This window comes from Panicum hallii, chromosome 2 (genome assembly GCF_002211085.1).
Source record: "Panicum hallii strain FIL2 chromosome 2, PHallii_v3.1, whole genome shotgun sequence".
Taxonomy (NCBI): Eukaryota; Viridiplantae; Streptophyta; class Magnoliopsida; order Poales; family Poaceae; genus Panicum; species Panicum hallii.
Genome location: NC_038043.1, coordinates 43,235,371 through 43,250,056, shown reverse-complemented (window position 1 = coordinate 43,250,056; position 14,686 = coordinate 43,235,371). Strand labels below are relative to the sequence as shown.

General features: G+C 51.8%; 1 protein-coding gene across 1 annotated transcript; it reads left to right on the top strand.

Annotated features, from left to right (window-relative positions):
* The first annotated feature begins 10,006 nt into the window (after positions 1–10,006).
* Positions 10,007–14,686, top strand: LOC112880602 (putrescine hydroxycinnamoyltransferase 1-like). The gene is made up of 2 exons (XM_025945313.1): positions 10,007–10,543; positions 13,453–14,686. Exons 1-2 carry the CDS (start codon positions 10,118–10,120, stop codon positions 14,308–14,310), a joined length of 1,284 nt encoding a protein of 427 aa, XP_025801098.1. The 5' UTR covers positions 10,007–10,117; the 3' UTR covers positions 14,311–14,686.

The following is a 14,686-nucleotide window of genomic DNA, read 5'->3' as shown; positions in this document are numbered from 1 at the left end:
AATTATGTCACTGATATATTAATAAAAGAATACAAGGTTTATACAAACAAATCAAAGAAAATCATACAAGTGATTCTAGCTATTCTACAATTCCTGAAAAGTATTTCTTCTATACTACATTGGTGCCGAACAATCAAGTAAGGCTCATGATCTGGCAAATCCAAGTGCTTAATCGCGCCATTCATCAAGCAAAGGTTTTGAAAAGGTCATCAGTCTGATTTTAGCTCTGGTAGGCCTTGTTTGACGAACGGTGCATTAGAACAGGTATATTACTACACATCATCAGTCTCAAAATCTCCCTCATGCAATGACACTTGGGTTTGGTGACGTGGTGAAGAGAGCGCATGGTGAGAGATAGATACCGTTTCGTGAAACAACCACCTCATAAGTCATAAGCAAACAACTTGTCCATCATAGTATGCGTTGTTGCCAAGTAACTCCTAAATTTTTTTTGCACAAAATAAAGAATTATAGTATTACTATGAGGCATCTTATAAGATGATTCACTGATGTTTGTTAAGTCTTCTCAAGGATGTATCAATATATTAGACCGTCTATTAGACGACACTAATGTACTTAATTGCTCTTATGCATTAGTTGTTGTCTAATAAGCAATACAATGCTTAAGGAATCGTGCCGTTTGCGAATCATGCTGTAGTTTTAAGGTCATTGTCTGAGCTGAATCCATAATAACCGCAGCACCCTGAAGCTTGAAGGGTTGGTGTAGTGCTAATATAACTTTTTTTGGTGATGATTTAGTGTAGATAGATATGACTAGGGGCGGCAGCGACCTGCTGGTCCTTGTGGTTATCCATCAGTAATTTTTTTAAAAAAAAACAAACAAACTTCTTCTCCTTTACATGTTAGTATCTGCTAAGTTATATATTGACTCGTTACTTGGGCTATCCTGTAGAAGCTAGCATCACGTGATTTCATTATATTGGTATCTCGATTTTTGGCGTGGGTGGCCGAAAACTTTTTACTCGGATACATGGTGGCAATCTAATCTTTGTTGGCACTAAAGGTTATCAGTCCACCATTAGCAAGCTGTGAGCTTTATATTTCCATGCATGCATGTTATCTGACTCTGGTGCAGCATACGTATCCTCCCATACTAATCCTTGTCTTCGTTAACGTTGGTGGGCGCACAAATCACTGAGCTTATCTTTTATGGGGTGTTTTCGGTTAACTTTAAGGTCAGTCAAATGTGGTACTTTTTACTTCTTGAAAGAGAACATGTAGGCTTTCGTTCTTCTGTTGAGCAAGACACTAAGCTAATGCATGAATGATCATGTTTCTGCGTACTATTTGTTCTAAGGAAAATCAAAGCAGTTGCCATTGTTTCTTCCCCCACATTGATACGTTGCTTTGCTCAGTATTCCATAGGTTGTTTTGGCAAATCTAGATATATAGTTTTTGCTATATATTTAGACACAATAATTATCTAATAGGTGCATAATAAAATCTATACATTTTAGAACGGAGGGAGTAGTTTTTGTACTCCTGTAATTAATCAACAGCTAGCGTGAACGAACGTCTACCCAAGCAGGACGGCTGCCTGTAGAACGTATATTTCCGTCGGAAGCGACGCGCGCGACAGGATGATTTGCTCTTGAAGCATCGTACGTGCAGGTAGGTCCGTCCCACGCAATGCGACCCATGTTTCAGCCCCTCGATCGCTCGCTCGCCCGGAGCAGCAGCATTCAACGAGAAGCTTTGGATCGGTGATGAGCTGAGGAAACGTGACCGGGCACCTCAGTTTGGTATGAACGTGCCCCCTCCACCTACCACGTTATGACCGTGCGCGACACGCACGCGTGCCTGCTGAAAGCTTCTTTGCCCTTGTCAGAGCTCGCTCATCGGCTGCTCGATCTTGCTGGATGGAGAGAAACCGTCACGATCGAGGAAACTAGCCAACAATGTGCGAGTGCGTCTTTTTTTCTCTCTCTCTGCGACTGCGATCGTTGGAGAAGGAACGTCCCGATCGCGAACGCGACGTGTAGGTGCGCGGTTGCATGCAGCACCTTAATTAGGACGCAAGCTATCGATCTGCAGTGCAGGCGGCGTTCGTTGTTCCTACTGCTTTGTGTTTGTTGTTTGTTGCGATGGTAATTAGGATCGTCGCCGCTCCAGCTCGATCAATTCAATCCGGCCTCAGATTGAAGCCAGATGCATTGTTTCCACTCCATGTGTTGATCAGGGAACTCTCGCTTGAGGTATGGCCATGCATGGAGAAGCTAACAAGGGTCTTCCGGCGTCCACTCGTTTCAAACTTCAGAACACGAGTACCTAACAGAATTGAAACAATACAATTCCAGACTTCAGGAATTGCACTACGTCCTTGTGGTAATATATGCGTAGTTCTATACCTGACCTCGGATCACAATGTTGGTCTTGGAATTGGGGAGTTTGCAGGAGCGGAGGAGCTGCCGGTTGCCACGAGGCGAGAAGATGGCGATGGGAATTGGAAACGAATCGCCGTACCCGATGACGAATGACGAGACAGGCTTGTATCCTGTGGGCCATAAGCCATTGTACCTGGGCGCCTGGCTGTTGGGCTGGCAGGAAAAATGTTCTCGATAGCGGGCTGCGGCGGGGGAAGCCCAAAGTTCTCGTTTTCATTTTCTTTTGTGAAGATAAGAGCCCAAAAGTCTGGCGTGCATGAGACCAACAGTCTGACGATTTTCCGTGTGGAGACCACAGGAAGACAGCAGAAACCAGAACCGGGCCGGAATCTGACCGACTATCCGAGTAGTTCCTGCAATCCTGCTGCTCCGAGGAGGAGGTCGTCGATGGCGACATGGCGTGAACCCGTGGCCGCGGCTGCCACTCCACTAGCAACGCCCGTCCGCCCGGGGTGCCGCCAGGTGGGACGCGTCCGCGAGGTCCACGGCTCCTGGGCCGGGCGCACGCACGACGCCCAGACACAGCAGCTACCCACGTCGGGCCATCCGCGCGCCGGTGCCGCCCCGCCAGTACTACCCGCCCGGCGCGGTCACGGTCACCCGGAGGCATCAGCCGCGCGCGACCGCCCCTCCCCCCCACCCGCGTGTCCTTCCTCTCGCCGCCACAAGTCGCTGCTCGCGTCGCGACGCGACGTGCGCGACCGGGGGCCAAGTTTCCACCGGCGCCACAGCCGGCCCGCGACGTACGGCGCCACGGGCGGGCGAGGAGGCGGCGTGGCATCGGCCGGACGCCGGGCGGTCGTCCGCTGCCGTCGTGTTCGCTTTTTCCTTTCGGATCGTACGACGGCAGTCAACGTTGACGTCACGCGAGGCGACCGAGACTCGCTCTCGCTCGCCCGTGGTGCTTCCTTGCCCTGCTCGTCAGCCAGATGTACAGCACGCGCTGCCGTTCCAGTCACACCAGATGGCGCCAATCGCCATGGCACTGGACTCGTACACCTGCAAAGCACTTCTCGGTGGCTTATTACAGCAGGACCAATGCATGCAAGTCGCCGTTACAGAACAGGACTCGCGGAACGGAAGCATCAGGAAATCAAGACCAAGCTCTCTTTGTTCTCCCCCTCATTTTCCTGACTGCTGGCTGGCTCTTATTGTTTATATTTAACAAAAAAAAAAGAAACAAGACGAATAACCAAGTTCACTGTCAATTACAAGGTCCGAGTCTTCCACGAGAAGAGAACCACTATACTACTCAAACACAGGGGATCAAAGACGAGCGGATGACCTGTCCCGGGAACCAGCTCTCGAAGTTCTCGGGCGGCGACCAATTGGGTAAAGGTGCAAGCACGGCACGATCCGGCTGACCAGTAGTGGCTGCAAGAATCAAACTAAATCATGGCACCCGTAATCAACAATCTGCTTACAATGGCAATGAAAAACTCCCAAGCAAGGAGTTTAACAATGTCAACTGGATGGAATAATCCGTGACGTGCGGATCGTTTACAGTAGTAGGAGTATCATATAGTAGTGAGAAGGCGCCCGGCCGTCCAGTCCCCAGCCAGACTTTTGCTTGTCCCATGCCCACCAGCGACGACCGAGTCAGACTCATGGCTGCCCTCCAAATTGCTCGAAGAGGTTCTTTCTTTTCTCCCTGCTAAAATGCAGAGAACATTTCTTACTTTTAGTCCTTGTTTTTATATTGCTACTAGTGGGCTGTGGTGAACAAGAATGTATGAATATGTGGGTTTGGGACGGTAAATTTTGCGAAGCACGACACACTAAGATCTGGAAGCTATGCATATCACCAGTGCTGATCCTACTGTCGAGGTTTGAGGCGTGCCAGTCAATTTGACATGTAATTGATAAAGGAAAATATTTAATCAATAAATCATAAGGAACGTATCAGCTAGAATTTCGAAGAGTTAAACGTATTAGCCATGAAATCCGATACGAAGATAGAGCTATCGGCTAGGAAGCTAATCCACTAGGACAAATAATGTTAAGAATAGACTCCATCATGAAGAAACACATACAGCCAATAAAGTGATTCTCTTTTATTCTCTAGCATAAACTCTTAAAATCATAGGATAGAGAATCACTTCACAGAATCAGGAGAAGTTACTGTTTCAGTAGCATAAACTCTTAAAATCAGGATAGAGAATCACTTTACAGAATCAGGAGAAGCTACTTTTCAGCTCCCAATCTCCTAGTTTATTTTACAGAATCACTTCACAGAATCAGCAGAGAATCACTTCTCTCTGAAAAACTGTTTGGCAGAGCTCCTACTGGATTCAGCAGAGAATCAGCTCTGGAAGCTTTGGCAAGCGCACCCTAACAAGAGATCGTAGCGATGCAGCCTTGCTAGATTTAGATGAAATCGATAAATTGGTAAATAAACTAGACGAAACTACAGCCATACGCCAGTAATTAAAGCCGGGAGAATCTGATAAAACAAGACTTACGAGCAAATATGAGATCGAGTCGATGCAGCCCTGTTCACCACAGAAGTCGTTGAGAACTACCGCTACTATTACTCTTAGGTTTTGGCAGAGTGCCGGAAAAAGTTGTATTGATTGGTGATTATTCGTACAGATCCTGACTGCCCTTATTTATACTCTAAAAATAATAAAAGACTTCTAGTTGATTATGACACACTAATCTCAACTAACACAAATAAACTACCATATTTACACGACTCTTCCAAAAAAAATTGGACTCAATGCCTTACTTAAGTAAGCACTATCTTTTCTTGAGTATGGAATCTTCTGCAGACGTCGCGTCCCAACCTGATTTAAACTCCCCTAACGCTGCTCTTTGACCGAGTCCACATCATCTTTAACCGAGTCCATGTCATCTTTAACCAATGCCACATCAATTCTGATGAAGACTCCTGACAGCTTTATCCTATGCACGCTATCGGCTTTTCTCCGAGACTCCCGATCGGCTTCTACGTGACCTCTTCATCTTTCTATAAATATATTTGTAAAATTTTGGTAGCAACAATATGTTCTCCAAGTTCTGCAGTAGCCAGGCTAGCAGCAAGGAACCCTATAGCAAGGTACTTTCAATCCAAGAAGCCAAACCATTTCCCTCGTGATTAAGACATGGTTCTGCGAACACACCACTCGTGTTTTACACGTGCTTACCTCTACTAAACAATGATTTCAATGACATTGAAATAGTCAAGAACATGAATTATTAACTCTATCTTAGCGACGCGCTACATCGGAACCCGGGTGTGGTGTTAAATGGGCAAGGGCCGGGTCGTCATCCCCTTAGGGGCGCGTCGTATCGTGATCCGGGTACGATGATAAGTGAGCAAGGGTCGGGTCGTCGCAGCCTCTGTGGCGCGCTACATCTGCGCCGGGGTGTAGTGAAAAATGAGCAAGAGTCTTCGCATTTCTCTCGACGGGTGCGAAGGGTAAGGAAGCTAGCCGAGCCAACTAGGATTCATCTAGATAGTTGGAACGTAGGGTCTCTCTAACAGGTAAGTTAAGAGAACTAGTCGATGTAGCAATTAGGAGGCGTGTAAATATTCTATGCGTACAGGAGACTAAATGGAAGGGCCAGAAGGCGAAGGAGGTGGAGGGTTCTGGCTTCAAGCTTTGGTACACGGGGACAACTTCGGGTAGGAATGGTGTAGGCATCTTGATCGATAAGAGTCTTAAGGAGGGAGTTGTAGATGTTAGGAGGCAAGGCGACCGGATTATCCTAGTGCGGTTGGTCATTGGAGATTTGGTTCTGAATGTGATCAGTGCCTATGCCCCTTAGGTAGGTCTTAGTGAGAGCTCCAAGAGTCAGTTCTGGGAAGATCTTGATAGCATGGTTAGTATCGTGCCTATCAGTGAGAAGCTCTTCATAGGAGGAGACCTCAATGGCCATGTGGGTGCGACTAATGTAGAATATGAGCGAGTACACGGGGGTTTCGGGTATGGTATTAGGAACGAGGGGGGAGGATGTTTTGAATTTTGCGTTGGTCTACGACCTGCTGTTAGCGAATACCCTCTTTAGAAAGAGGGAGTCCCATCTAGTGACCTTCCATAGTGGACAATACTCGAGCCAAATCGATTTTATCCTTGCTAGGAGAGAGGATAGACGTGCCTGCTTAGATTGTAAGGTGATACCTCAGGAGTGTGTTGTCCCCCAACACAAGCTTGTGGTGGCGGATTTTCGTTTTCGGGTACGTACCCACCAGGACAAACGTGCCAAGATTGCGAGAACGAAGTGGTGGAAGCTTAGAGGGGAAGAGGCGCAAACGTTTAAGGAGAGGATGTTAGGCGAGGGGTCTTGGGAAGAAGGAGCAGATGTAGATGATATGTGTGTAAAGATGGCGACATGTGTTCGGAAGGTGGCCTCAGAAGTGTTTGGTGTGAGTATGGGAGGCAAGCAGGAAGTGAAAGAGACTTGGTGGTGGAATGACGAGGTGCAAAGGGCTATTAAGGAGAAGAAGGAGTGTTTCAAACGCCTTCACCTCGACAAGAACGCAACCAACATCGAGGGCTATAGATTAGCGAAGAGGTCTGCAAAGCGAGCTGTAAGTGTAGCGAAAGGTCAGGCTTTTGATGACCTTTATCAATGGCTAGGTATGAAGGAAGGAGAGAAGGACATTTAAAGGATAGCTAGGACCCGCGAGAGGAAGACAAGGGACATAAACTAAATCAAATGCATCAAGGATGGGACAGATCGACTTCTGGTGAAGGATGAGGAGATCAAGGATAGATGGCGAGAATACTTCGACAAGTTGTTTAATGGGGAAAATGAAGGTCCTACCTTCGAGTTGGACGACTCATTTGATGATACCAACAGATGCTTTGTGAGGAGGATTCAGGAGGCAGAGATCGGGGAGGCTTTGAAGAGGATAAAGGGAGGTAAAGCGATGGGTTCCGATGGCATCCCCATTGAGGTGTGGAGATGCCTGGGCAAGAGGGCGGTAGTATGGTTAACTAAGCTTTTTAACCTAATTTTCCGGTCAAACAAGATGCCGGAGGAACGGAGGAGATGTATATTAGTACCGATCTTCAAGAATAAGGGAGATGTTCAAAGTTGTACTAAATACCGGGGGATTAAGTTGATGAGTCATACGATGAAGCTTTGGGAGAGGGTTATCAAGTATCGCCTAAGAAGATTGACAAGGGTGACCCAAAACCAGTTTGGGTTCATGCCTGGGAGGTCGATCATGGAGGCGATTTTCTTAGTACGACAGTTGATGGAGAGATATAGAGAGGAGAAAAAGGACTTACACATGGTCTTTATTGACCTAGAGAAGGCGTATGACAAAGTACCGAGAGACGTCATGTGGTGGGCCTTGGAAAAACACAAAGTCCCAACTAAGTATATTACCCTCATCAAGGATATGTACAAGGATGCGATGACTTGTGTTCGAAAATGTGATGGCGATACCCGTGACTTTCCAATTAAAATAGGACTACATCAGGGGTCAGCATTGAGCCCTTATCTATTTGCTTTGGTGATGGATAAGATCACAATGGACATACAGGGTGATATCCCTTGGTGTATGCTATTTGCTGACGATGTGGTGCTAGTTGACGAGAGTAGGGCAGGGGTTAATATGAAGTTAGAGCTGTGGAGACACACGTTAGAGTCGAGGGGGTTCAGACTGAGTAGGACCAAGACCGAGTATATGATGTGCGACTTTATCCCAACTAGGCATGAGGACGGGGACGTTAGCCTCGAAGGTCAAGTGGTGGCCAAGAAGGATACTTTCCGGTATCTAGGATCAATACTTCAGAAAGATGGAGAAATTGATGAAGATGTTAGATATAGAATTTCAGCCGGTTGGTTGAAGTGGCGGCAGGCTTCGGGCATCCTCTGTGACAAGAAGGTGCCACAGAGGCTAAAAGGTAAGTTCTATAGGATGGCGATTCGTCCGGCGATGCTATACGGTGCTGAATGTTGGCCTACAAAAAGGCGATATGTCCAGCAACTGAGTGTAGCAGAGATACGTATGCTGCGTTGGTTCTGCGGGCATACAAGAAGGGATAGAGTCCGGAACGAAGAGATTCGAGATAGGGTCAGGGTGGCACCTATCGAGGAGAAGTTGATTCAACATCGGTTGAGATAGTTTGGACATGTACAACGGAGGCATCCCGAGGCGCCGGTGCGTAGTGGAGTTTTAAAGCGGGGCGATAATGTAAAGAGAGGTAGAGGTAGATCTAGACTAACTTGGGACGAGATGGTTAAGAGCGATCTTAAAGAGTGGAATATCGCTAAGGAATTAGTTATGGATGAAGCGCTTGGAGATTAGCAATTAACGTACCTGAACCGTGACCTTTGTTACTTTTTGTTTAATCCCTAACTTTTCCTTTGGCTTGTGCCCTTTTTATGTTTCTTATTCTTACTTTCTGTAGATTTCATTTCTAGTCTACCCCAACTTACTTTGGATAAAAGGCTAAATTGTTGTTGTTGTATCTGTGGTCGGAGAGAAGTCTGCTGAAATGGCTGCCATGCTGCTAGAATTGAAGAGAGGCCGTTCTTTTTGAAAGACCAAGAGAGGCCGTTCTGGACTTGTGGCCACTGCAGCGATCGCACTGTCACAGTGGCTCCGGTCATTGCCGTACGGCTGCCACCACAGCGATCTCGCCTGAATTCTTCGTTCGCTACTCCGAACAAACAAACAAACGCACGCGGCATGCCAATCTTGGCTTGTTTCGGGAGGACCTGTCCGAACTCACTGAAGCACAACAGATAAAACGGCAGCATCACTGAAACCACGCACCGTCTCTGACTGCCTTCATGTCGAATGACGAGACCGGTTCCCGTTTCCTCCCCGGTCCGTCGCGTGCGTCCCCTCCTTTCTGAAGTCTCCGAGCTGCATCGGCGGCTCCCTGCTCTTTCGTCCCTCCCTCCTCGCTCGGATCGGATCGATCCGGTCTTTTTTCCCTTTTCTTTTCAAGAAACGATCTGGTCATCTGGAACTTTGGAAGAGGACGAGCCGATCAACCTGGCGCACCGTGAGAAAATCCATCCGGCGCATCGTGCACGTCCTTATCCTTTCCCTCAGATTGTTCAGGCATTTTTTTTTCTCCAACGCTTTTGCAGCGTTGGAAACATTTAGCGACGGGTCCACGTCACCAAGCTAGCTTTCACGTGCTCGCGGAGAAAAACAAAACACTGCCTGCGGTTACGATCCTCACTCAGCATGCAGTCCACCACCACGAGGGGACTGGAGTAAAAATTAACCTGATCAGTAACAACCGTGCAGCACGATGCATCCACGCGAACCTCGCAGGAAGCTGCATCGATGCAGCAGCAGCGAGGGAAAACAAACTGTGCCGACAGAAAGCGCACTAATCCAGCGTCAGGCTGCACGCAAGCGCTACATGCTGCCGCGCTCCCGACAAAGGCACACGATCTTTTCCACGGCCCAACCGTAGTTTAATTTTTTAACCCTTGTGCTTTCCCCCCTGACACCACGCTCAAGCTTCCACGGACGGCCGGCGGAGCCCGTCGCGCGTGACGGCGATCAGCCGCAGCCGTTGGATTATCGGATCGATCAACGGCGCACAGTAACTTAATCTCATCCTGTCTCTGACTCCCTCTCTCTCTCTCTCTCTCCCCTCCGCTATTTATAAACCCTCCTCACTCTCTCCCCTCCCTCGCCGCTCAAGCAACAGAGTCGCACACAGTGAGTCAGGCTCAGAGGCACACCCGCGTCGAATCGAAAGCAGCATCAGCAGCCGCCGCCGAGGAGGATGAAGGTGGAGGTGGTGGAGACGACGCTGGTGCCGCCGAGCGAGGCGACGCCGCGGCACGCGCTGTGGCTCTCCAACCTCGACCTGGCGGTGCCCAAGACCCACACGCCGCTCGTCTACTACTACCCCAAGCCCGCCGCCGGCGACGCCGAGGAAGGCCCCCCTTTCTTCGACCCGGCGCGGCTGCGGGACGCGCTGGCCCGGGCGCTGGTGCCCTTCTACCCGCTGGCGGGGCGGCTGGCGTCCGGCCCGGGCGGCCGGATCGAGATCGACTGCACGGGCGAGGGCGCGCTCTTCTCTGTCGCCCGCGCCGACTTCGCCGGCGACGAGGTGTTCCGGGACTTCGAGCCGTCCCCCGAGGCGCGCCGCCTCCTCGTGCCCTTCGCCGAGTCCGGCGAGCCGCCCTGCGTGCTCGCCATGGTCCAGGTGCGCCCCGCCCTGCTCTCCTGCTCTGCTTCGCTTGGCTTGGCTTGGCTTTGCTTGAATCGAATCGAATCGCCGGGGTGTTTTTTCTTCTCCTCTTTTTTACCTTTTCACCGCCGTCGTCGCCCGGTTAATCTCCCCTCCCGGCTTTCGGTGGAGGATGGCGAAAAATCGGGCGGGGTCCGAGGGACCAGGGCGTCGTCCGACTGTTGGCCCCGGCGTCATTACTCTTGCGTCGCCGCCGCCGTCGCTGGAGCGTGGGCCCTATCCCCGGGGGCCCGACGTGACAGCGGCGTTATCAGACGGACACGCTGGTCGGAGGTGTGTAGGGCAGCGTGGATACGTGTCGACCCGCGGATGGCCTAGATTATTTATTAAGCCTGGCAATGGCAAACGAATATGTTTAGATAACATTTTAAGGGACTGTTTGGATCCAATGGAAAGAGAAAGAGAAAATGCAAAACTTTTGCTTTTTGCACTTTTTTTTTTACTTTTGGATCCAAACACCCCAAAGTGCAAAAGGGCAAATGCTACCGTAATTTTGCTAATTATGGATTAATTAGGCTTAATAGATTCGTCTCGTCATTTAGTCCTCATCTATGTAATTAGTTTTTTAATTAAACTATATTTAATACTTCTAATTAGCGTCCAAACATCTGATGTGACAGGAGCAAAAAATTTTACCATTTGCCTTTTTGCCATTTGCCCTTGGATCCAAACAGCCCCTGAAAACTAGAAAATCCGTGATTCTTCCCAAGTCTGCATAGGCTTGTGCGAGCTGCTGTTCTCCGGCGCTTGGGCGTATGCCAAATAAAAATAAAAATTCCCAGTGCTCTGCCGCCCGGCGACTGAAAGAGCGTGGCGGACATGCCGCGCCGCTGCACCTACACCGCACTCACTCGCCAGCCACGGCAAGATGGTGGCGCAACCGAGTCCGCAGGGTGCGTAGGTCTCGCCGGGAACGGCATCGATGGCGCCTTCCGGCTCCCGTCCGCACCGGCTGTCGCGACACGAGCTGCTCAAAGAAACCGAACCCGTCGACGGCAGCTCCATCGGCTGGCGAGGCTACGAGCTTTCATAGTACTGCCCCTGTGCTAGCTGCCCGGCGGAGGGACCGAAGCCTGCTGTAGCTCGCACGCAAGTTGCTCTTGCAAAATCGCAGTTGGCTGCAGCCGGCCGTTTATTTTGCTTTGTGCGCCAGAATTTCACTGGAGTTGAACAGCTCGATGAGGTTCATAGAAAAAGGGGATAGGGCGGTTGACTGACGGAACACGCGGTGCCAAACGATGGGACCGTAAGTTCAGAAAAAACGATGGGACCGACCGGGAACATGCGCAACTGTTGCGAGCTGGCGCCTTCTCATTCATCTAGAGGTCATTTCTTCCCCGTGTCGTCTGGTGTACCCTGTAGCTTATTGAGAAGAGCAGTTGACTCAGCATCCACCCAGCGGTGGTACCAGGGCCGATGAGATCATGAGAACACCGATGGCCTTGGCCTGCTGCTCTCCTCCTCCTCACTGTAGACTTCCTTTGTAGAGCATCCACCGTGCTGGCAGAGCGCTCAGCGGAGGGCAGCACGGGACGGTGGGCGACGTTCACGCTGATGCGTTATCACGCACGCGCTCCGCCGGGGCGAGCACGGCACCGGCGGCCGTCCGTCCACGCTTTTCCCGGGCCGCGTCCTGTCCGCCCCGCCCCAGCGGCGTCCGGGCCTGAGGCCTCCCATTCCCATCGGTGGCATCGACCCATCGCCGTCGGTCACGCGACGAGGCTCTTGGCGCGGCCCCGTTTCCCCAGTGAGATGAGATATGTTGACGGTGGGTGAAGATTCCTTGCGGCCGCCGAAAGCAGCTGGAGGAGCGGCGCCCCAGTTCGTGCGGATGGTAACCGAAAGCGGCGAGATGCCTCCTCCCCTGTGTCCCGTCGATACCGTAGCGGAACAAGCTGCTGCGGCTAAAATAGGCGGGGAATACTAGTAGTTGTCGAGCAGGGTAAGATCTCCCCGCAGATCAGGTAGCGGTGTACTGTGATCGCCAGATTTTGCCCGGAATTCCTGGTATGAAAACGCTAATCATGCCCATTCCCTGCTCACTCACTGATCATGCTTGCCCGTGTCGACATGTGGTGTCCCGCCGTTCTCCCTTATCGTTATCGCTTGCCATCCCGAATGCGACAGCCGACCGCCTGCCTTTACCTCGCACCCGGACCATGGTCTCCTGGATCAGGAGGAATTCTGGATGTGCTCTGCCGACGTGCCTGCTCAGACGCAATCTTCGCGCGCCGGAGGCGTCAGGTAGATCAGAGCCGGATAGAAAACGGGGAAATGATTAGGGTCGTCAAACGCAATGCGTCCGGGTCCCCATGTGCCAGGACGAAGCGCCGCCGGCCGCAGCCCGTGATCCATAGATGCCTGCAAACGAGGTACGTAGCTTACTGCTTGTCGCTTCATGGTCTTTGCTCCATTTTTTTTCTTTTAAGGGGAGGGAAATGTTTGCAAATTGGACCTAGCGGCTGCTGGCGATCTGTCATGGCGCGAGCCAAAGCTTCGATTTGGATGCTCTGGATGGCGGACGCTAACAGCTTAACGCCCAACCGTTACGCGGGGGACAAGTTGATGCCGTTTAGGATCAGCTCGATTTTGTCGACGATTTGGAGGAGGAGGAGTGCTCCGTCGCTGTCTGGCTTGCCTCGTGCTTAGGATAATGGTGTGCGTGTCTGATTACAGAGTGCTTTTTGCGTGAAATGGGAAACTTTTTAGGTAAAAGTTCAGAGCTAGGCAGCCGCAACTTGCAACTCAGAGGGCCTCTGGCGCTCCGAAGAATTAGGGACCTTTTACTGCTTGGGACGAATCACTGATGTGAATGGTGAATACTTCTAGATTGAGCAATTTATGTCCTGTTGTCTGCACTGCAGGTGACCTTCCTCAAGTGCGGCGGCGTCACGGTGGGCACGGGCATGCACCACGTGACGATGGACGGCGCCGGCGCGTTCCAGTTCATCCGGGCGTGGACGGCGCTGGCGCGCGGGGAGGCCCCGCCCGCGCCGCCGCCGTTCCACGACCGGACCCTCCTCCGGGCGCGCTCCCCGCCGCGCGTCCCCTTCGAGCACCCGGTCTACTCCCCGTGCTACCTCAACGGCGCGCCGCGGCCCTTCGCGACGCGCGTCTACGCCGTCCCGCCCAAGCTCCTGGCGGGCATCCGGGCGCAGTGCGCGCCGGAGGCGTCCACCTACTGCGCGGTGACCGCGCACCTGTGGCGCGCCATGTGCGTCGCCAGGGGCCTCCCTCCCGACGCCGACACGCGGCTCCGCGTGCCGGCCAACGTCCGGCAGCGCCTCCGCCCGCCGCTGCCGGCGGCCTACTTCGGGAACGCCATCGTGCGGGACCTGGTGACGGTGAGGGTCGGGGACGTGCTGTCGCGGCCGCTGGGGTTCGTGGCGGAGCGGATCAAGCGCGCGGTGTCCCGCGTGGACGACGCCTTCGTGCGCTCCGTGGTCGACTACCTGGAGCTGGAATCCGAGAAGGGCAGCCAGGCGGCGCGCGGGCAGTTCATGCCGGAGTCGGACCTGTGGGTGGTCAGCTGGCTGGGGATGCCCATCTACGACGCCGACTTCGGGTGGGGCCGCCCGGGGTTCGTCGCGCCGGCGCAGATGTTCGGCAGCGGCACCGCGTACGTGACGCAGGGCCCCGACAAGGACGACCCCATCAACGTGCTCTTCGCGCTCGAGCCTGAGTACCTGCAGACCTTCGAGAAGGCCTTCTACGGGGAGTGATGACCGCCGGCCGGCGAGCTGCCGTCGCGAGGCTTGGTAGAGGACGAGGAGTAGGAGAGCCAGCCTTTTCAGTGCTGCGACGTGATGCCGTGGTGTGGTGGTGACTTCGTCGGGTTCGTTTGGGGTCGGTGTGCCAAGCTGCTGCTGGTGTCTGTACCATATTAGTTACCAGCATGTGTTGGAGATGGCTACTGCATAGGGGCACATGCTTACTGGTGACACTGCCGTCTTGGGTGTCTGTATAAGTGTGATAAGGTGCTTGGTTCCGGCTTCCTAGTACCCCAAGTCACCAAACACGTTCTGTGCAAGTGTCTGTATAGAGGAAAACAAAAAAGTATGAAAATGCATGGCTGGATCTGAAGGAGTTGTGCTGCTT